Source organism: Mastomys coucha, unplaced genomic scaffold, assembly GCF_008632895.1.
Source record: "Mastomys coucha isolate ucsf_1 unplaced genomic scaffold, UCSF_Mcou_1 pScaffold23, whole genome shotgun sequence".
Lineage (NCBI taxonomy): Eukaryota > Metazoa > Chordata > Mammalia > Rodentia > Muridae > Mastomys > Mastomys coucha.
In genome coordinates, this window is record NW_022196906.1 from 108,321,238 (window position 1) to 108,342,190 (window position 20,953).

The 20,953-nt window shown below is 45.7% G+C and overlaps 1 protein-coding gene and 1 long non-coding RNA gene across 10 annotated transcripts in view; one reads left to right on the forward strand and one right to left on the reverse strand.

Moving 5' to 3' along the window:
- Positions 1-283: 283 nt before the first annotated feature.
- Positions 284-20,953, reverse strand: part of Cnot10 (CCR4-NOT transcription complex subunit 10) — a 47,888-nt gene continuing 27,218 nt past the window's right edge. For 5 of the 9 annotated variants that reach the window (XM_031343632.1, XM_031343629.1, XM_031343631.1 and 2 more), the window contains 9 exons: positions 20,035-20,156; positions 18,623-18,799; positions 16,309-16,389; positions 8,986-9,099; positions 7,126-7,256; positions 6,262-6,297; positions 5,949-6,076; positions 1,959-2,034; positions 284-719 (listed from right to left, as the gene is read on the reverse strand). In XM_031343632.1, the coding sequence (XP_031199492.1) occupies positions 562-719; positions 1,959-2,034; positions 5,949-6,076; positions 6,262-6,297; positions 7,126-7,256; positions 8,986-9,099; positions 16,309-16,389; positions 18,623-18,799; positions 20,035-20,156 (1,023 nt within the window). In that variant the 3' untranslated portion in view covers positions 284-561. The remainder of the gene's footprint in view (positions 720-1,958; positions 2,035-5,948; positions 6,077-6,261; positions 6,298-7,125; positions 7,257-8,985; positions 9,100-16,308; positions 16,390-18,622; positions 18,800-20,034; positions 20,157-20,953) is intronic. The other 4 variants (XM_031343630.1, XM_031343625.1, XM_031343626.1 and 1 more) reach the window with 3 other exon arrangements.
- On the forward strand, positions 604-2,420 carry LOC116072268. Its single transcript, XR_004111386.1, has 2 exons — positions 604-751; positions 1,892-2,420. It is a non-coding gene; the product is annotated as an uncharacterized LOC116072268 (long non-coding RNA).

A 20,953-nucleotide genomic window follows, 5' to 3' on the forward strand; every position in this document is an offset into this window, starting at 1 on the left:
AATCTTTTGGATCCTCCTCATTCTCTGGCTCATTCTTTTTTTTTTTTTTTTTTTTTTTTTTTTTTTTTTTTCTGATAGGGTTTCTCTGTGTAGCCCTGGCTGTCCTGGAACTCACTCTGTAGACCAGGCTAGCCTTGAACTCAGAAATCAGCCTGCCTCTGCCTCCCAAGCGCTGGGATTAAAGGTGTGCGCCACCAGTGCCCAGCCTGATGTTTGTTTTTTTTTTTTTTTTCAACTTTGACAATTAATATGTTGCTAAACTATTCCAAAATAGACTCGAAACTTCTGATAAGAACATGTTTTAATGCCTAGACACAGACATATCAACACAATGGTTCACAATTAAAGACTGGCAGATAGTAAATAAAAACTGAAAGTAGGAGGAGTCCTTAATTTTGGGTAAGCCTCTGGCATAAGACCCAGCGGGTCCCACAGTCTCAAACAGTCTTCCACACCAGCACCTTCGCCACTGTATTTTCTTTATTGGCTTTCCTGCAGGACAATTGAAAGGCTCCTGAAGGTACCCTGGGCCTCAGGTACCAGCTCCTCTAAGGCGAGCTCTCATTTTCTCTGCACGGTGGTGAACGCTGCGGGCATCTGGATGGGCTGGATGGGGTGCACCGGCTGGAACACCGCCTTCTTCCTCACATCCGAGTGTGCCTTTACTGCAGGGAGCAGCTGGTTCCGCTTGATCATCTGCAAGGCCAGCTGCGTGTTACCTGGAAAAACACAGTCCATCAAGGAGAACCAGGTACACAGCACTGTACAGAGCAAGGTGGCAGAACCCTGACGAGGAGTTGAAGGAGTCCTACGCTGGGCTCTGCTCTGCTGCCCTGGCTGTGCACTACCACAGGAACTGATGGCCAGACAAGTTTTTATACATAGGCAGGCTGTACAAAAGATGGGGTTCAACGTGATTCAGGATTACCAACTTAGAGATGTCCCAGCTTTCAGTCAGCCAAGCCCTCAGAGTGTCAGGCATTTAATGTCTCTTCAATTATAAAAACAGAAGCGGCTAGAGAGATGGATCAGAGGTTAAGAACACCAGCTGCTCTTCCAGAGGACCCAGGTATGATTCCCAAGTTGCCTGGCTTTGGTTTGTTTTGACAGTTCTTGTAAAAATGGGTCTGGAGCAGTGGCATATACATTTAATCATATACATTGGTCAAGAGGTAGAGGCAGGTGGATCTATATGTTTGTGGCCAGCCTGGTCTACACAGTAAGTTCCAGACCAGCCAGGGCAACATAGTGAGACCCTTTCAAACACAAAAGAATAAAAATAACAAAAGAAAGCAAGCAAGCAACCAACCAAAAAAGATACTGCGCTGTGCAACTCCAAACAAGTGGCACTGTGGTTCATGTTCTCTACTAAGAATCAGTCAGCTGCTCAAGAGGACTAATTTGAGGGTCAGAAGTAACTTAATACTTTGCATTTTTCACAGACTAAAGGGTACACTTTAATTTGTGAGCAGTCAGAGGGCAACTTCATGACTAAAGCTCAGTCACCAGAAGCAATGCCCGTGGTCTATGAGGACGGCCCCCTTAGCTGCACTGAAGCCATGGTGTGGTCTGTGAGGATGGCCCCCTTAGCTGCACTGAAGCCAAGCCCGTGGTGTGTGAGGACGGCCCCATTTCATTAGCTACACTGAAGCCAAGCCCATGGTCTATGAGGACGGCCCCCTTAGCTGCACTGAAGCCATGGTGTGGTCTATGAGGCCGGCCTCCTTAGCTGCACCGTTTACTTAGGAACCCTGGGTCGAGTTCTCGAGGACCGTGAAGCTTTGCACTGGACTCTTCTGGAGACAGAAGTTGTGATCTCCTCCTGCCTCTACCTCTTTGACGCTTCAATTATTAATTATAAACCAACATGCCTTGTCCCTTGAATTTGAAGGGAGATGGCAGATACACCAAACCTCTCGAGCACTTTGAAGGTCAACACGCTGAAGAGACTCCCTCACCGTTCTGCAGTTCCAGGTAGACAGCCAGCAGGACAGCCTCAGGGGGCACCTCTTTAGGATGGGTCATCGATGCGGCCTTGCCCATGAGAGACACCAGAGAGAAACAACAGTTTAAGATCCAACTCCAAGTTTCACAACAGACACAAAGCCCCCAGAGACATTGTCCATGAGACGCTGGCAAGCTGACTCCAGAGTCCTGTTCTCAGGACCCCTTGGCGCCCATACTGTCTCCCCGCTGCCTTTGCTTTCACAGTGTCTCATCCTGTAGCCCAGGATGGCCTCACACTGAGTGTCCTGTGCTTGGAGCTACTGTGCTTGGCTATTTGTGGCCAGAAGGGGATGACAGGTCTTCAATACAGAGTGATGTCTCTGCCTCATACCTGGGTACAGGAACACGACGCCTCACTCAGCATGGCCTTTCCTGGAAGCCTACCGACTATTAAACTCACGGTGTATTTCTCTCATGTATGGCATGAAAATGTAGGATACCCAGCCTCCACCCATCTCCCCAGCACTGCTTTTGGCTCCCCACCTCTTAATTGTTTTTTTGAGACAGCAACCCCAGACTATTCAACTGAGGAACTGAGGGGGACCCTGAACTTCTTCTTCTTCTTTTTTTTTTTTTTGGTGTTTCGAGACAGGGTTTCTCTGTGTAGCCCTGACTGTCCTGGAACTCACTCTGTAGACCAAGCTGACCTCAGAAACCCCCCTGCCTCCGCCTCCCAAATGCTGGGATTAAAGGCGTGCACCGCCACTGCCCAGCGACTCTGAACTTCTAACTCTGACCTCTACCTGGCTCAGAGTTACAGGTCTGTATGACTTTACCTGTTTAAAACAATATTTTAGACCAGTTTATTTTTATGTGTATGTGTTTTGCCTGTCTGTCTGTCTGTGCACCACATCCATGTCCAGCAAACTGAGGCGGTCAGCAGAAAGCATCAGGTCCCCAGGAACTGGAATTAGAGATGGTTGTGAGCCACCAGGTGGCTGCTGGGAAGCAAACCTGAGTCTTCTACAAGAATAAGTCTATCGACAGCTTAGCTATCACCAGGTGGCCTTGCCACGCCCCCTTAATCTCAGTAGATTAAGGGATTGAGGCAGGTGGATGTCTGAGTTCAAGACCAGCCTGGTCTACAGAGTGACTTCTGAAATAGCCAGAAGCCAGAGTTACAGAGATACCCTGTTTTGAAAACAAACAAATAAAAGCAGCTGAGCATTCTTTCTAGTCCCTAATTCCTTTTTTCTGTTTCTTCATTTGTGCATGTGTGGGGCAGTGTATGTGCCACAGTACATAGTGGAGGTCAGAGGACAACTATATAAGCTGCTTCCACAAATGGGTCCTGGGGGAGTTGAACTTTGGCCATTGGGCTTGACAGCAAGTGACTTTACCAGCGAATTGTTTCCCTCAGAGGTCAGATCTCATCCTCTAGATCCTCGGAGCTGGAATTAATGGCTGACTGTTAGGACCTAACAGGGTGCTCTATACACTCTGATTGCTGAGCCACCTCAACAGCTCCACACACTGGACTTTTTATCTCACATCTCTTCTTCTTGAAAGGGTCTCTTACCACATAGCCAAGGATTGTCTGGAACTTGCTATATAGGTCAGGCTGTCCTTAAATTCAGAGATCTACCTTTCTCTGTCTTCCACTAAAGGCTACTGTGCCCAGCTTCTTCTTGTTTTGAGATGGTAGACCATGAAGTTGTTCAAGCTGACCCTAACATATCATTCGTCCTGCTTCTGTCTCCCCAGCTGGAAGGATTACAGGACTGCATCAACAGACTGTATTTCTCCTTTCTTGGGAGCTCTTATTATGTCTCCACTGTTTGCCCACTACTGAGTAATGGCACTTTGATTCTTCCTTTAATACAAGTAGAAAAATATTCTTGTCCAAATAATTCTTCTTTTTTTCCCACCTTCAATTTACTTGAGGCAAGGTCTCTTCTTGTAGCCTAGCCTGGCCTTAAATTTTTAGTAAGACTACTGGTGCATGCTACAACGTCCAACTAAGACAGGAGACTCCCTGATGATAAACAAACAAAGTTCACTCAAATGGAAGAGAGGCAAGAGAATATGTGAACAGAGGCTGAGGAGAAGTGTCTTTCTCTATAGCTGCTCTGTAAGGTAGATGCCTGATAGAAAATGTGAAATGCTATGGAAGGAAGGCTAAGGGTGGACACAGATGTGTGGCTGTTATGCATCTCACCCAGAGCTGTGCCACCTCTGCCTCCACGTGCACCACCATGCCTGCCCGGAGAGACTGAACTCGCTCTTAAGATGTGCCCCTCTCATCACAGCGCCTAACAGCTAGCTCTAGAAAGTGAAAGCACCATCTATGCCTGCACATGTGGTTTGTGTGGGCAGAAGCACCACACACTTTGTGGGTACTCACATCTTTATTTTTTTTGGAGGGGGGGTAAGGGTGTTGAGATGGATCAGGGGTAAAGGAAATAGTAACTAAGTTAATAACCTCAAGTTGTCTTCTAACTTACACACATGCACACATACACATGTGCACGGTGCTCTTTAAATTCTGTTTTCTCTTAGGGTTAATAAACACAGGTCACTTGCTGTGATTCCTTGCATCAGCCAGTCTCTCTCTATATAGCCTTTAGTAGAATAAGAGAACTCAAGGCAACAACTTTCTGAGACTTAATGGCACTTGCCTGCTAACTGTCCGGAATCATGGGTGGGGGATTTGGAAGCATCAGCTCAGAGCCCTTTCTGACTCCCCAGTCACTGTTCTGGCATCCTAGATACAGTGGGCCTCCCAATTAACAATGGCCTTGCCACTGGGTTAATCCAAAGAACACAGGCCAAAAACAAAACTGACAGAACTGAGCTCATCTGTCTCTTCCTGCATGGCAGCAGCCATGACTGCCTGCCTTACGGGAATCTGAACAGGACTAACGCACTAACTGCAGATCAAAGCCCCGCTGGCCACAAGGCCTGGGTCAGAGGCCATCAGAAGGGTTGGTGCATACCAACCTCTATCCCTGACAAGACATTTCACTTCTTTGCAGTTTATAGCTCACCTGCTTAGTCCCTCAAAGTTTCCCTGGAGAGGTGAGCATCAATTTTTTTATTTTGTACTTGAAATGCTGACTAAATACCACCAAGCTCTCAGATGGTTACTTCCCATGAGATAGCCTGTCAATTGTACACACACCAAGGTCACCTGTATGAGTCCAGTGTATGGAAGCTGCCATGTCTCCTGGGAGCTGGATCAGTCTCAGTGTCACTCTCCCTAATAATGTGAGAGTGCAGGTTCTCTTATGAAGTCTTCTGCCTGCCTCTGGCTCCTTTAGTGGCACTAAAGATATATGCCACTCTGTCCCAATATAATCTTTTTTTCTTTAGATTTACTTTATGTATATGAGTACACTGTGGCTGTACTGATGGTTATGAGCCTTCATGTGGTTGCTGGGGATGAAGGTTGCTTGCTCCAGCCTAAAGATTTATTATTATATATAATACACTGTAGCTGTCTTCAGACACACCAGAAGAGGGCGTCAGATCTCATTATAGATGGTTGAGTCACCATGTGGTTTCTGGGATTTCAACTCAGGACCTTCGGAAGAGCAGTCAGTGCTCTTAACTGCTGAGCCATCTCTCCAGCCCCAACAATCAGATCTTGTGGAGGGATTTTTTTCAATTGAAGAGTCCATCTTCCCAAATGGAGTCTAGCTTTTATGAAGCTAATACAAACCAGGCAACACAGGTCTCACTATGTGGCTCTGGATGGCCTGGAACTCTTTGTAGGTCAGCCTAGCCTTGAACTCAGAGATCTACCTGTCTCTACTTCCCAAAGGCTGGGAGTAAAAAATGTGCTCCACCATGCTCCCAAGACTATTTTAAACCTGGAAAAATATTTCAGGTGTTTAATAAATTGACCATAAACCTCAATCAAAAATCATAAACTCCATAAACTCCCAGGTCCTTTAATGGCTGGTATGCATGAAGGCTGCCCTCTCCCCATGTTCTCTCACCTGATGCAGACACTTCCGGGCCTTGTCGTACTCACTCCTCAGGCAGTAGGCACTGCCCAGGTTGAAGAGCATCACAGTCCGGGCAGAGTTGACAGAACTGGGGTAGCACTGAGGGGCGCGCTTGCCAGCTGAGGAGAGAGTGTACATACGGATGAAGGCTGTGCAGGGGACAGGGAGCAGCGCTCCACGCTGAGCTCTTGGGGCAAAGCACTAGTCCTCAGGCTGACAGATACACGAAGCACACAGAGATGCAGGTCTAAGTCTTTGGGATGCAGGCTGGGCTACTTAAGGATTTACAAAACTTCTTACTTACAGGATTCCATCGCTTCATTTTCACCCTTGTCTGATCCTACAAACACATGAAAATAAATCTGAGGCAGGAACAGCACATCTTCTAAACACCTAAGTTTCTTACCAAGTAGGAACTTAACGAGGGTTTGCTTTTGGTGTCGTGGAGGCTCTGTTAAAGGTGTCAGGATACAACCTTACCACCACCCCGCTCGAGTTGGTCATGAAGAGGGGACCACATGGCTTCACATAATCAGACACTTAAACATGACTGGAAATTGTTTGAAAACCATGTCTCCATTCCCTCTTGCACAGTGGAATCAGTTCAAAGAAAAAATGTGTCAGAACCAAACCAAAATAAATCTTAAGCCAGGTGAGCTGGCACAAACATCTGCAATCCTAGCACTCAAAAGATCCAGCCAGGTCAAAGGGTGGCATGAGCCCAGGAGTTTGAAGCCAGCCTGGGCAAACAGTGAGATTATATCTCTTTTTAAAAAACAAAAACAAAAAAACTGGGGGGGAAGAGGGGAGGTATGTGTGGTGCAAGAAAAAGAAAGGAAGAAAGGAAGGAAGGAAGGAAGGAAGGAAAGATGGACAGAAAGAAGGAAGGGTAAGGTAAGGAGAAGGAAGGAAGGAGGGAGGGAATGGAAGGGAAGGGAAGGGAAGAGTCCTAACTATCAGCCTCTGAGTGAGAACATAGGCCATGTGACAGGCAGTTCTCAGCCTTACTTAGTCAATGAGCACTGCACAGCAAGACTAGCTACATGCACGGAGAACTGACTTCAAACTCCCTTCCCTTCCCAGCCATGCCCTTAGGTCCCACACATCCTGAACGACAGCATGGAAGTGGCAATAGGAACCAGTTCTGATCAAATGTGTCCTCATTAACCTTGGTCCTGCTCATTTGAAGAAATCCCTAAGGAGACATCAGTGACATTCTCTGGGTTCAAATGTGTAATGGCATCAGATATTCTGTCGAGGGAGATGAGGGCTTCTGCGGCATATAAATGGCCCAAAAATCTGAAATGAAAATGTAAATCCCAGTCAGAATAACAGATCATCACAGAGATGCTTAATGTATAGAGACACTAGGCATGCATTTAACATACTTCACGTCCTTGACCTGAAAGCTAAACTTATTTAGGTTATTCTAACCCAGCAAGAAAGCTAACTCTTTACAACAAGCCTTCTTGAATCCAACCCATGTGCTGGAAAGGGCTAAGTCTTGTTAAGTTGTTCTCTGATCTCCACATCCTTAACATGATATATATGTTCCATCCCAAATCACCATTTGTGCAAATACCACAGACAAACAAACAAACAAACAAACAACACAATTAAAAACCAACAACAGCTTGGGTGGTGGTGATGGTTGGTACACGCCCACTCGGGAGGCAGAGGCAGGCAGATCTGAGTTCACAGCCAGCCTGGTCTACAGAGTGAGTTCAGGATAGACAGGGCTACATAAGAAACTCTATCTTGAAAACTGAGCCAAGCTAAACTAAAAACAAACAAACAAACAAACAAACACCAAAACCCCAACAAAACCAACAAAATCCAAGAGCAAAAACACTGAAGGATCTGAATTCAATCCCCATGAAGTCAGAAGAACTAATTCCAAGCAGAGCCAACTTCTAAGGTCCATAGGAGCACTATGGAAAGGCCCATGCCTGCCATCTGACTGGCCATCTGTGATGTCATGCCCCCACCCACATGACAGTGCCACAGCAGAATCCACAGGAGGTGGAGTGTGAGAACTGCCTCTGGAGTTATCCTCTGACTCTTCCCTGTGAATGTGACACACATGTTGTGGCCCTTGCACACCCACATACTAGTAATAAATTAAATTTACAACCCCCCAAACAAAATAAAACAGACAAAACCCATATCATGAGCCATACACGGTGGATCACAGCTTTAGTACTAGCACAGGAGGTTGAGGTGGGCAGCCAGGACACCTAGGGCCACATACTGAAGTCCTGTCTAAAAGGAAATAAAATCCGCAGTTTGATTCCAAAGGGACACTTAACTTCTGGTCCCCTTGGCCCCATGATCACCACTGCAAGGATGACACGCACATGTGGCACATGTTATGCGGATGCTGTACCTGAACCCAGGGCTTCATGCATGAGAGGCAAGCACATTATGGACTAAGCCACATTTGTGGGAATTTTTTGTTTTTCTTTGTTTTGTTTTTAAAGATAGGGCTCTGGTCTGGCTTTGAACTAAAAGCAACTAACCCTTCTGCCTCACTTCTAGTTCTTGGCTTACAGTTCTGAGCTACCATTGCCTGCCTGTCCTTCCTTCCACCCTCCTTTTCTTTTCTTTCTTTTTTTTCTTTCTTGTTTTTTCGAGACAGGGTTTCTCCGTATAGCTCTGGCTGTCCTGGAACTCACTCTGTAGACCAGGCTGGCCTCAAACTCAGAAATTTGCCTGCCTCTGCCCTGCCCCCAAGTGCTGGGATTAAAGGTGCGTGCCACCACGGCCCGGCCCACCTTCTTTTTCTTAACCTGAGACAGGGTCTCAAGTAGCTCAGGGAAACTTAGTAAAAGTATGTGACTGGCCCTTAGTAAAAGTATGTGAATTCCTGATCCTCCTGCCTCCACCTGCTAAATCCCAGGATTAAGAGTCCTAACCTGCCCATGTGCTTTCTTCACTAGCACATATCCCACTGGAGGGTAAAGCAAGCCTTGTGGAGAGCAATGAGAAACTAAGAAACAAGCACGCGCGCAGGGGAAGTCATACTTACTTAAGAGAGCCAGACAGCTTGGGCTGCTGTAGGAGCTGCTCCGCATGGTTCAAAGCCATGAGGTTATCGCCTAAGGCCAGAGCCACGTATGCACTGCAGGCAAGGATGGAGCACCTACAAGAGAGGAGGGTGGACTCAAGTTACACGGATGTCAACAGTGCCTCTGTCCAATACTAAAGGTCGTGAAAACAAGTAAGGTGTAAGGACTGAGCAGACTGTACAGGTCTGAGAGCAGGAGGGAGGGGCTGGAGAACAAGGCTGGAAAATGATGTAATTATACCATAATCTCAAAAAAGTAATCTAAAAAATACAGGGAGAATAAGTAAAACACAAAGGTTTAAGGGTGAAGTGACGTGTCGGACACGTTTCCGACTTTTCACTTTCCAAATATGTATATATGTATCTCCATGGTTGGTAATATGCTAGAATCTCAGTACTAGGGAGAAGCAGGCATAGGAAGGTCTCAGGTTTGAAACCACCTGGGCCGCATGGTGAGTTTGTAAGAATAGTTCCTATTTCTTTAATATCTACTTTATTGAGGTTATAATTACACCATTTCCCTCTCCCCTCCACGCCCTCCCATGCACAATGCCTTCCCTGCTCCCTTTCATACCCATTGCCTTCCCCCCAAATTTTCATTTCATCTTCCACAGGGATCATGCTAATCTCTGCACAGATCCAATTTTAGTATACATGCTGCCAACTAAAGGACGGGAAAAAGGTCTTACAAAGGAACAGACCGTTCTCAAACTTACAGTCTAGGTGGGCCTTATACATGACCTTCCCAAGTGCTGAATGACAAGCATGTGCCCCATCAACTGCTGAAAGACAGGGCCTTACTCTGTAGTCTAGGCTGGCCTCAAAACTCACAGCAATTCTCCTGTCTCAGCTTCTCCAATGTTAGGATTGTCTACACAAGTCACTTTCTGGTATTTACTAGATAGAACAGAGCGGCCTCAAACTTGGGTCCACCCGCCTCTGCCTCCAGCGTACTGGGATGAAAACTCAATGTCACCGCATTTGGCTTTCTCCGATTCCCCTTCCCCCCAATTACTATTATCTTATGTATGTGTAGCACGTATGTGCTTAGTCCTTCATAGTCCAGGAAAGTGCATCAGCTCCTCTGGACTGTAGGTACAGATGTTTGTAGGACACCAAGTACTGGGAATTGAATGAACTCAGGCCCTCTAGTGCTCTTAGCTGTTAAACCATCTCTCCAGCCCCCTGTAATCTTTGTTTGTTTGTTTGTTTGTTTGAGACAGAGTCTCTCTACATAGCCAGAGCTGTCCTGGAATTCACTATATAGACCAGGCTGGCCTCAAACTCAAGACATCTCCCTGCCTCTGCCTTCTGAGTGCTGGGGATTAAAGGTGCGCACCAGCATGCTGGGCTTTCCATATCTCTCTCTGTCTCTCTCTCTTTTTAGTTTTTTGAGACAGGGTTTCTCTGTGTAGCTCTGGCTGTCCTGGAACTCACTCTGTAGACCAAGCTGGCCTCAAACTCAGAAACCAGGCCTGCCTCTGCCTCCCAAGTGCTGGATTAAAGGCGTGCACCACCACTATCCAGCCATCTCATTCTTGATAAGAGTAAGTGTCCCACTAATTTATGGTAGACACACAGCTCAGTGGTAGAGTACCTGCCTAGCACAGGAAAAATCCTGAATTCAATCTCTAGTACCACAAAAAGAAAAAAGTGCTGTGATCCTTTGAATGAGGAATGTCCCCTATAGGCGCATGTACCTGAACACCGGGACCTAGCCAGGAACACTGTTTGGAGAGGTATGGAGCCATCAGGCGTACCTTTGCTGGAGGAAGGGGGTCACTATGGTTAGGTTAGTGGCTTTATAGTCTTGCAGCACTTCCTGTTACCACCTTACTTGCTTACGGGTTGCTGGAATCTCCCCTGGGCAGGCATCTCTTGGCTAGCAGACTTGAGGGAACAAGAAGGGAACAATGACTGGTCGGGCATATCTCACCTTCAGAAGCATGTGTCAGTAGTTACATCTGTGTGACAAGACACGGTAGCTTAATACTTATTTTGGCTTTTTTATTTGACTTTACTGATTTGATTAAGTAAGTGGTGTTTTAAGCAAGGTCTCAAGCAGCCCAGGTTGCCCCAGACTCATTCTGTGGCTAAGGATGGCCTTCAAATTCTAGTATTTCTCGCCTCCATGCCCCAAGTGCTGAGATTACAGGTATTGGTCATCATATCTGACTGTTTTTGTTTTAATTAAAAAAAAAAATAGATATTGTCTCATCTAGTCCAGACTAGCCATCAACTCACTATGTAACTGAGGACAACTTTAGTTTCTTTTTTTTCTTTTTCTTTTTGGTTTTTCGAGACACGGTTTCTCTTTATAGCCCTGGCTGTCCTAGAACTCACTCTGTAGACTAGGCTGGCCTTGAACTCAGAAATCTGCCTGCCTCTGCCTCCCAAGTGCTAGGATTAAAGGCATGTGCCACCACAGCCTGGCTGACCACTTTAATTTCTGATCTCCCTGCCTCCACCTTCTGAATACTAAGACTGTAGACATCTGACTACTTTGTGTGGCTGGGGATATAGCCCAGGGCTTCATGGGTGGCAGGGCTTCCAACTAAGCCACACCAATCTTCTTATTCCTATTTTATTTTAAAACCTTTTTACTTGAATACAATTATCTTTGGTGTGTGTGAACATGTATGTGCTATGTCACATGTGTGGTGGCCAGTGACAGTTCGTCGTGGCGGTTCTGTCTTCCTACCATGTAGATTCTGAGGACTGAGTTCAGGTCTCATTGGTGGTAAACGCTTTCACCCAGTGAGGTAACGTGCATGTCTGAGCTGCCTTCTAGGTTGGGTCCAACCCCCTCTGGGTTTTTATTTAACAACAGCGATGTTCGTACATTCTCCAAGTACACAGTGCACCCAGGAGGCAGAAGCAAAGGACAGTGTGTTTTAGGCTACCTGGGTTACACTTGGAAAGTAAAATTAAAAAGGGAAGGGTACTTGAGATGTGGCCCAGAAGCTGTGTCCTGGTGCTCTTGCAGAGGACCTGGGTTTGATTCCCAGCACTGTCTGAACCCTAGTTCCAGGAAATAGGATACTCTCTTCTGTCCCTCATAGGCACCAGGTACACACAGTGAAACAGTACATACACATAAAGAAAAACTTTTTCAATGGTCACACAGTGAGAGAGTACATACACATAAAGAAAAACTTTTTCAATGGTCACACATGTATTGTTAGAAAGGAAAATACAATGACTTAGCATTAGGGCTGAATGCGGACCCTCACATTCCCAGCCAAAGGGTGTCTCTGGCAGCTGAAGAAGTCACCAGGGCTTAAATGAGGCTCACAAAGCTTTATCTTTTTTTATCCGTGGTTCTTCCAATGAAGGCAAAAAGTAAGTTCTTTAAGAGCAGCAGCATAGTTTACTACACTTAATACAATATTACACTATTCTCTAGGAGGTATAGAGGTAACTTAAAGAATATGGGCTATGCCAAGCATGGTGGTATACATCTGTATTCCAAGCCTTTGGGGGCAGAGGGAGGGGGATAGTCTTCAAGGCCAGGTTGGACTGCACAGCAAGACCCCGTTTCAAGAAAAACAACAAGGGGCTGAAGAGATGGCTCAGCAGTTAAGAGAGCACTGACTGTTCTTTCAGAGATCCTGAGTTCAATTCCCAGCAACCATATAACCATCTATAATGGTATCAAGTACCTTCCTTCTGGTGTGTCTGAAGACAGACAGCTACAGAGTACATTCTCAAATTACATCAACCAATCAATCAATCCATCAATCAATTATTTTTTTTTTAAAAAAGAAGCTGGATGGTGGTGGCACACACCTTTAATCCCAGCACTTGGGAGGCAGAGGCAGGTGGATTTCTGAGTTCTAGGCCAGCCTGGTCTACAAAGTGAGTTCCAGGACAGCCAGGGCTACACAGAGAAACCCTGTCTTGAAAAAACAAAAACAAAACAAAAAAGAAAAAGAAAAACAACAAAAGCAAAAGCTTCAGCAGACCCCTCTTTCCTTGGCTCCCATAGCAAGCTGTAGCTCCTGGTGCCCAGAACAGGACCACGGGAGGCAGTGCTGGGAAGCAGCCCCGCCTTTCCTGACAGTAGGTGGCTACTACTGCCCCAGCCCACTGTCAGGCTCACTCTGGGTCCAGAAGTCAATCATGTAAGCGCTGCAGCAGACAGATTTCCAGCAAGCCCACACCATACCTATGTGTAAGAGAGCGAATGTTTAAATATGTCAGTATAAAACTGAGGCCGGGGATGGTTCGATAGTAGACACACTCAGTCCTCAGCACCAAACAACAAATTTGGCTGGCATCCAGATCAAGGACTATGGAATTAGACCAACTTTTATGATGCCTCTTCCTGAAGCCTGATAATCCACTCCAGATCACTTCTTGGCACCCTCTTCACTCAGTTTCCTGTTGGAAAATAGTACTTCCCATAGGCTCTGAACAACAAAAAGAAACATGCCCTGCTCTATCTACTAAGCCCTTGCAGAAAATCATTTACTTTTGATCATTGCTACTTGAAGATACTCCCCATCCCCAACACACACTACACCCTGGAGTCGCTGTCTGATCCGTTTTACCTGATGCTCAGTGGATCTGACAGCTCATCCCACTGGAAGATAGAATGGGCAAGGGCGGGGACACTGGAGCTTCTACCCCCTGTGGAGAATCTGACAAAACCGCGCTTCACAGCAAATGCCTGAGGAGCTAGCTAAGTCCTCAGACAACAACCAGAGAGAGAAGGAAGGAAGGGAAAGGGACGTCTCCTTAAGCAGCAGTCACCATCAACGGCACTATAAACAGTATTTGAAGGAAAGCTGTCCGGATACGGCAAACTCCAACCAAAGGAAAAGAGGCTGACACGGCCAAAATCACCATTTTCCAAAAGAAAATGTCTTTACAATGCAATTTCACAACAAATATCATTTGAAAAATTGCCTAACAAAACCAATGCATGACAAAGTGAAAAAAATGTAAGAATTCAAAGAAATAAAACTAGAAAAACAGACCCAAACTATAAAGCTTATTTTACTTCTCTACAAGAAATCCTGAAAAAAATAATATACCTGTCAGTTATAATCTGACTCCTGCTTCTCCTGCTGGGCATAGAACACAAGGTCTAGGACATAAAGGCCACCAAGTTTCAACTAGCCCTGACCCATTATCCATGAACATAGCATCTTTTGTTTTGTTTTACTGACTTTATGTGTGTGTGTGTACCATGTGCATGCAGGAGGGAGCTTATGGAGTCCAGAAGAGGGCATCAGATCGCCTGAAACTGGAACAACAGTTGGTTGGTAAACCAGCCTGCATTCATATTGGGCTCAAAAGCCATTTTATAGTAAAGACACAGAAACCATCTCTGTAGGCTTAAAAACCTACTTTAAATAAGGGTTCCTAAATGTTTTAATTTATTTTCTAGCCACCCATTACGCACCAAGGTAGTGGGAAGGAAGGGTTAAGAGAGCAAAGAGGGATGTGCACCTGCTTAGAAATAGTTCTTGGAGCAAATCTAATCCATGTTGTCACGATGTCAGCAGTTTAGTTAACACGAATCAGCAGTGGCAGCTTGATCGATTTGAAAACCCCATTTATGAATCAGCAACGGCAGGACTCAAAAATAACATTTATGCTGGGCAGTGGCGCACACCTTTAATCCCAGCACTTGGGAGGCAGAGGCAGGTGGATTTCTGAGTTTGAGGCCAGCCTGGTCTACAGAGTGAGTTCCAGGACAGCCAGGGCTACACAGAGAAACCCTATCTCAAAAAAAAAGAAGAAAAAAGCAAAAAACCCCACATTTACAAATTAGTAATGCCAGTTTGACCTAGAAGAAATCATAAGGCTTTGCTAATAGGCCTGAATCTGCAGAAGTGGCAAGAAGGCACCAGAACACCACCAGATGTTTTTTGGTCTCTATGAAGTCACTACAAACAGTGACCAACAAAGAATGGTAAGGTGTACCAATTTCACCCAGCATTGTCAGCAAAAACCAGAGTGCCTGCAAGGCCCAAGGATGCCCAGTAAAGAATGGCAAGACATACTGCTACCATCTAGCATCACGCACCGTCTATTGGGCTTTACTTAAATCTTTTTTTTTTTTTTTTTGAGACAGGGTTTCTCTGTGTAGCCCTGGCTGTCCTATAACTCACTCCATAGACCAGGCTGGCCTCGAACTCAGAAATCCACCTGCCTCTGTCTCCCAAGTGCTGGGATTAAAGGCGTGCACCATCATCATACATCCTAGGCTGGCCTGGAACTTGCTATACACAATAGGCTGATCTCAAATTCAGAGCTGTCTACCTCTGTCTCCTAAGTCCTAGAATAGAAGGCAGGTGCTATCCTAAGCTTTATTCTTTTTTTGTTTTTTAAATTTTATTTTATTTTATTTATTTATTTATTTTGTTTTTCGAGACAGGGTTTCTCTGTGTAGTCCTGGCTGTCCTGGAACTCACTCTGTAGACCAGGCTGTCCTCAAACTCAGAAATCTGCCTGCCTCTGCCTCCCAAGAGCTGGGATTAAAGGTGTGCGCCACCACCGCCTGGCATGGAAATCAGTATCTTTAAAAAGATGTATTTTGACTTTATATGTATGAATGGTTTGTGTGTATAAATGTGCCCCATTTGGGTGCTGGTGTCCACAGAAGCCAGAAGATGGCCTCCCATTCACTCCTGGATTTGGAGCTAACAATGCTGTGAACCGACGACTGACTGTGAGTGCTAAACCTGAACTGGGTCTCCTCTGGAAGAACAGCAAGTGCCTTCAACAGGAGCACATGTCCAGAGCCCCGTTTCTACTTCTCTGTTGTGAGACTTTTATTTTGTATATGAGCCAACACCCTTTGTGCAGCTCATTAGAAAACTTCCTTTTTCAGAGAAGTGTTGTCCAATAAGAGCCAGCCAGGATCTTGTACCCTGGGGTGGGGCTTAGCTAATGGTAGTGATAAAGCAGTTGCCCATCATGCACAAGGCCTTGGCTTCCTCCTCAGCACCATGGCCTCCCCATCCCAATGTGCTCAGACAAGCTTACAGGGGTGGCAGCTGACAGTGGGTAAGAGATCGTGCTGTGTGAGTATGGGGCCCTAACTCTGCTTCCAGCACCCATGGAAAAGGCAGGTGTGGCTGCACAGCCTGGAGCTTCAGCAGTGAGGTGGGGGAAGAAAAGACTAGATTGTTAGGTCTTGTAGGACGCTCACAGGCTGGACAGTGCTGTGCAGAGGCCCCAGCCAGTGCAGACCCACACAGTGGGGCCCACCATGTGCAGAGCCTTAGTCCATAAGCAGTGGTGTGATGAGGTCAAGGGCAGTGTACTCACTTGAGGTTTTCTAATTCCTGTTTCCTCAGCGGAGAAGATGGTGGAGCAGGAATGAACTTATCCCCATCATGGCTTTTACTGCTGAAATAGAGAAAGACTCTTAGGTATGAAAAGAAACACCAGTGTGCAATTTGTTCTCCCATTCCTACTCCACCACACCAACCCAGTTCTGACAACCAAGCATGCAAGTGGGAGCAATGAATGCCCGCAGACCCAGCACTGCAAACACGCTAACTCCACACAGCAGTACGTGTACACACTCTCTAGCTGCAGACATCTCTACTCCATAAGCACATCCACACACCTCAACTTTTTCTTTTCCCTTTTCACTTTTTTTTTTCCTAGACAGGCTTTCTCTGTGCATCCATGGCTGTCTTGGAACTCACTCTAGAGCAGGCTGGCCTTGAACTCAAGTGATCCACTTGCTTCTGCCTCCCAAGTAATAGGATTTAAGGTGTGTACCACCGCAGGCCAGCTCAACATTTCTTTAGTAAATCAACTGTTTTGTGGCTCAGTTGACAGAGTGCTTGTCTAACATGTATGAAAGTCCTAGCATCCATTCCCAGCACTAAATAAATCAGGAATGATGGTCTGTACCTCTAATTATCAAGATATGGGAGGTAGTGGCCAAAGGATTACAAGTTCAAGATCACCCTCAGCTACCTAGTAAGTAAGCCTGGTCTATGTGAGACCTTGTCTCAAAATTTCTATAACTAATACTTAGAAATGCATAATAATCAAGAGCAGTGTTGCAATGGAGTTTTTATGGGTGATATGAGAGAGCAGACCTTCCACCTAGGCATGGTGGCTCACATGCGATTCAGCAGCACCAGGGAGGTTGAGGCAGAAGGCTCACTACAAATTTGAAGCTGGCTTGGAAAAAAAAAAAGGATTTTCTTTTCTTCCTTTTCCTTTTTTTTTCCCCTTTCTTTCTTTTTTTTCTTTTGAGACAGGGTTTCTTTGTTTAACAGCCCTGGCTATCCTAAAACTCAAGTTGTAGACTAGGCTGACCTCTGTCTGCTGACTGCTGGGACAAAAAGTGTGCCACCACATCTAGTTGGCACTTTTTAAAAAATTATATATTTTTAAAAATGTGTGTATGTGATTATCTGTGGTCGTAGATGTGCTATGGAGCACACATGGTGGCCTGCCTGCCTCTGTCTCTCAAGTGCTTGTGTTAAAGGCATACTCCACCTTACTCCAGGTCGGCTCCTAATAGTCAACAACAACAACAACAACAACAACAACAACAAAAATTGTGGGAGGCATTTTCTTTTCTGCGGGTGGTGCCAGCCTACTGCGGGGGGGGGGTGGGGGGGGTGGGTGCAGATGCTGAGGTCTGGTTCCCTAATTGGTTCTTGATTTGGTCAAAAGAGGAGGCCAGGAGCCAATTGCTGGGCAGAAGCGACAGGTGAGATTTCTGGGTCCCAGGAGGAGAAGGCTTTGGAAGGAGAAGCATGTAAGATCTTGGGGAGCTAGAACCAGCGGCCACTGCCACTGGAGGTCTTCAGAGCCTGGCTGGTACAGGCTAGGTAATAAGTTCAGAGCAGGGGATTCTGTGCCCAACAATTGTGCTAGTAGGCAAATTCTAAAGTAATTCTAAAGTCTTGAGTGTTTTCTATCTGAGGAGCAAAGGTGGGTAGACAGAGAAGCCAGGGTGGTTATGGCAGCTTGGTAAAGCTAAGCCAGGAGGAACAAAAGAGAAGCTGAGAGTGAGCAGGTAGAGTGCGGCAGCTCCGTTCTTATCTTGGAGCTAAAACAGGAGTCCCCCAATGTCAAGGACAAAGGCAGGGGCATGGTTTTTAAACCACAGGAAAGAGTTCTTCCTCAGCTTCTTCTTCAGTTCCTGTCCCAGTTTCCCTCAATAGTATGCAATCAAGACCAAACCCTTGTCTTCCAGTGATGGGCTGAGTGTGAATGGCTGTGGTGGGTTGAGTGAGAATGCCCCTTTAGACTCATCTAGCTGAATCTTAGTCACCAGGGAGTAGCACTATTTAAAAGGATTAGGAGGTATGGCCTTGTTGGAAGAAGTGTGTCACTAGGGATGGGCTTTGAGTGTTCAAAATCTCAAGCCAGGTTCCAGCATCTCCTTCCTCCTGCGGTTGGATCCAGATGTAGAACTCAGCACCACATCTGCCTGTGTGCCACCACACTTCCTACCTTGACAAGAATGGACTAAAACTCCAAAACTGTAGGTGGGCCCCAAATGAATACTTGATAACAACTGTTGCTGTCATGGTGCCTTAAGATGTTGCCTGTGGCCACAGTGTTCATGACAGCAGCGGAGAGTGGCCGAAGGTGACAGGATGGGTACCTGCACGTCTCACTGCTCTCGCTGCTTTCGGCATTCCCTCCAAGCTGGCTGCTGCTCTTGGAGCCACTTTCCGGCTTGGGATCTTGTTGCTCCTCAGGTAACAGCAGCAAGGCATTTCTGAGACAGATGGCTGCAAACTCCACACTGGCTACAGGAATGGCTGAAGACTGCCCATCACTTCAAAGAACAAGACAAATAAGCTGAACAGACTGTAGAAAAATAAACCAGACTTTGCTGCTATAAAAAATCATTAACTGTGATGGTGTACACCTTTGATCCCAGCACTTGGAGGCAGAGGTAGGAGGACCTCTGTGAGTTCAAAGCCAGCCTGGTCTACACCTCCTAATCCTTTTAAATAGTACCAATCCTTGCTGACTAAAACAGAGAAATCCTCTCTCAACAAAATAAAACAAAATGGAATCATTAACTGTTACTGAACTTTCTCTAATAGACAAAAAATTTAACAAAAGCTGTTATAAGCAAATGGTAAAGAAGCCAACCCTGAATTCCATATAAGACATAAAAGGACTGTAAGCACATATATCAGAACAGGATGAGCCTCTGCACTGTCAGGACTAATGCAAGAGGACTGTGGGTGAAGCCAAGAATGCACAGGGTGTGGGGTGGGCTGGAGACAGCTCAGCAGTTAGGAGCACTGGCTGTTCTTAGAGTCTGACTCCAGCATACACATGGCTCAGAACTATGTGTAACTCTGCTCCTGGAGAGCTGTGGCTCTCTTCTGAAATCCATGGGAATCAGGCATGCATGTAGTGCATATAAATGCCCACAAAATATCCCCAAAAACTTAAAACCTAAGTCAGCACATGGTCAACATTGTTATAATTTTTTTGCTTGTAAATATTTTGTTTTTTGTTTTGTTTTTCTGAGACCAGGTTTCTCTGTGTAGCCCTGGCTGTCCTGGAACTCACTCTGTAGACCAGGCTGGCCTTGAACTCAGAAATCCACCTGTCTCTGCCTCCCAAGTGCTGGGATTAAAGGCGTGTGCCACCACTGCCTGGTGCTTGTAAATATTTTTAATCAGAGGTTGGCTAACTTGGATGGGAACTTGCAGACAAGGGTGAGAAGCAGCAATTCTCTAGGAAGCAGACATATGATCTAAAAAAGAGACACAAAAATGCCCTCTTTTGGACATTTTGATTCATGGCAGTGAATCCTGCTCCCTTAAGATCTGGACAGTTTCAGCATCCACAGATGCACTAAATCATAATTACAGTAGACAGACAAACTCACTGCAGACTCACTGAGTGTGGGCCTGTTTGCTGACGTAGCAATAAAATGTCACCATAGAGCAATTCCTCCTGTGAAATGATCACGCCCAAGCTACTTCCACTAAAGCCACGGCATTAACAGTGTAATTACAGACACACACTGGCTCGTGGCAAAATACTTACTTGTAGACAGTGTTCTGAATAGACTGTGATGCCAGAACTATTTTACGGTGATACCCTTGGCCAACAATAGACTGTACAATTCCCTTTTTGGTGGGAAGTCCTTTAGTTTCTTGCTCAGAAGTCTAGAAAGCAAAAAATATTTAAGATAAAATGTAATGAAATTGTAAGAGATGGCATAAAACATCATCAAATAATTTACAAGTATTTTCTTTAAAAGATTTCTTTATGGGCTGGTGAGATGGCTCAGCGGGTAAGAGCACTGACTGCTCTTCCGAAGGTCCTGAGTTCAGATCCCAGCAACCACATGGTGGCTCACAACCATCCGTGATGAGATCAGACACCCTCTTCTGGTGTGTCTGAAGACAGCTGCAGTGTATTACGCTGGAGTGAGTGGGGCCGGAGCGAGCAGAGATCCTGAGTTCAATTCCCAGCAGCCACATGATAGGTCATGGCCATCTGCACAGCTACAGTGTACTCATACACATAAAATAAGTAAATAAATCTTTTTTAAAAAAAAGGTTTATCTTATTTACAAGTTCATTGTAGCTGTCTTCAGATGCACCAGATGAGATCATCAGATCCCATTACAGATGGTTGTGAGCCACAGTGTGGTTGCTGGGAATTGAACTCAGGACCTCTGCAAGAGCAGCCAGTGCTCTTAAACTCTGAGCCAACCCTCTAGTCCCAATTATTATGTTTTACGAATGTATTAATTTGCCTGTTGATATGAATATGTAGCAAGTGTGCACCTGATGCCTGTGGAAGCTGAAGAGGGAGTGAGGGAGTGGATCCCCTGAACTACAGGCAGCTGTGTACCACCAAGGGATTACAAACTTACTCTAGGTTCTTTGCAAAAGAAGCAAAATATCCACCTCTCCAGCGCCAAATTTTAGAATCATCATCATCATCATCATCATCA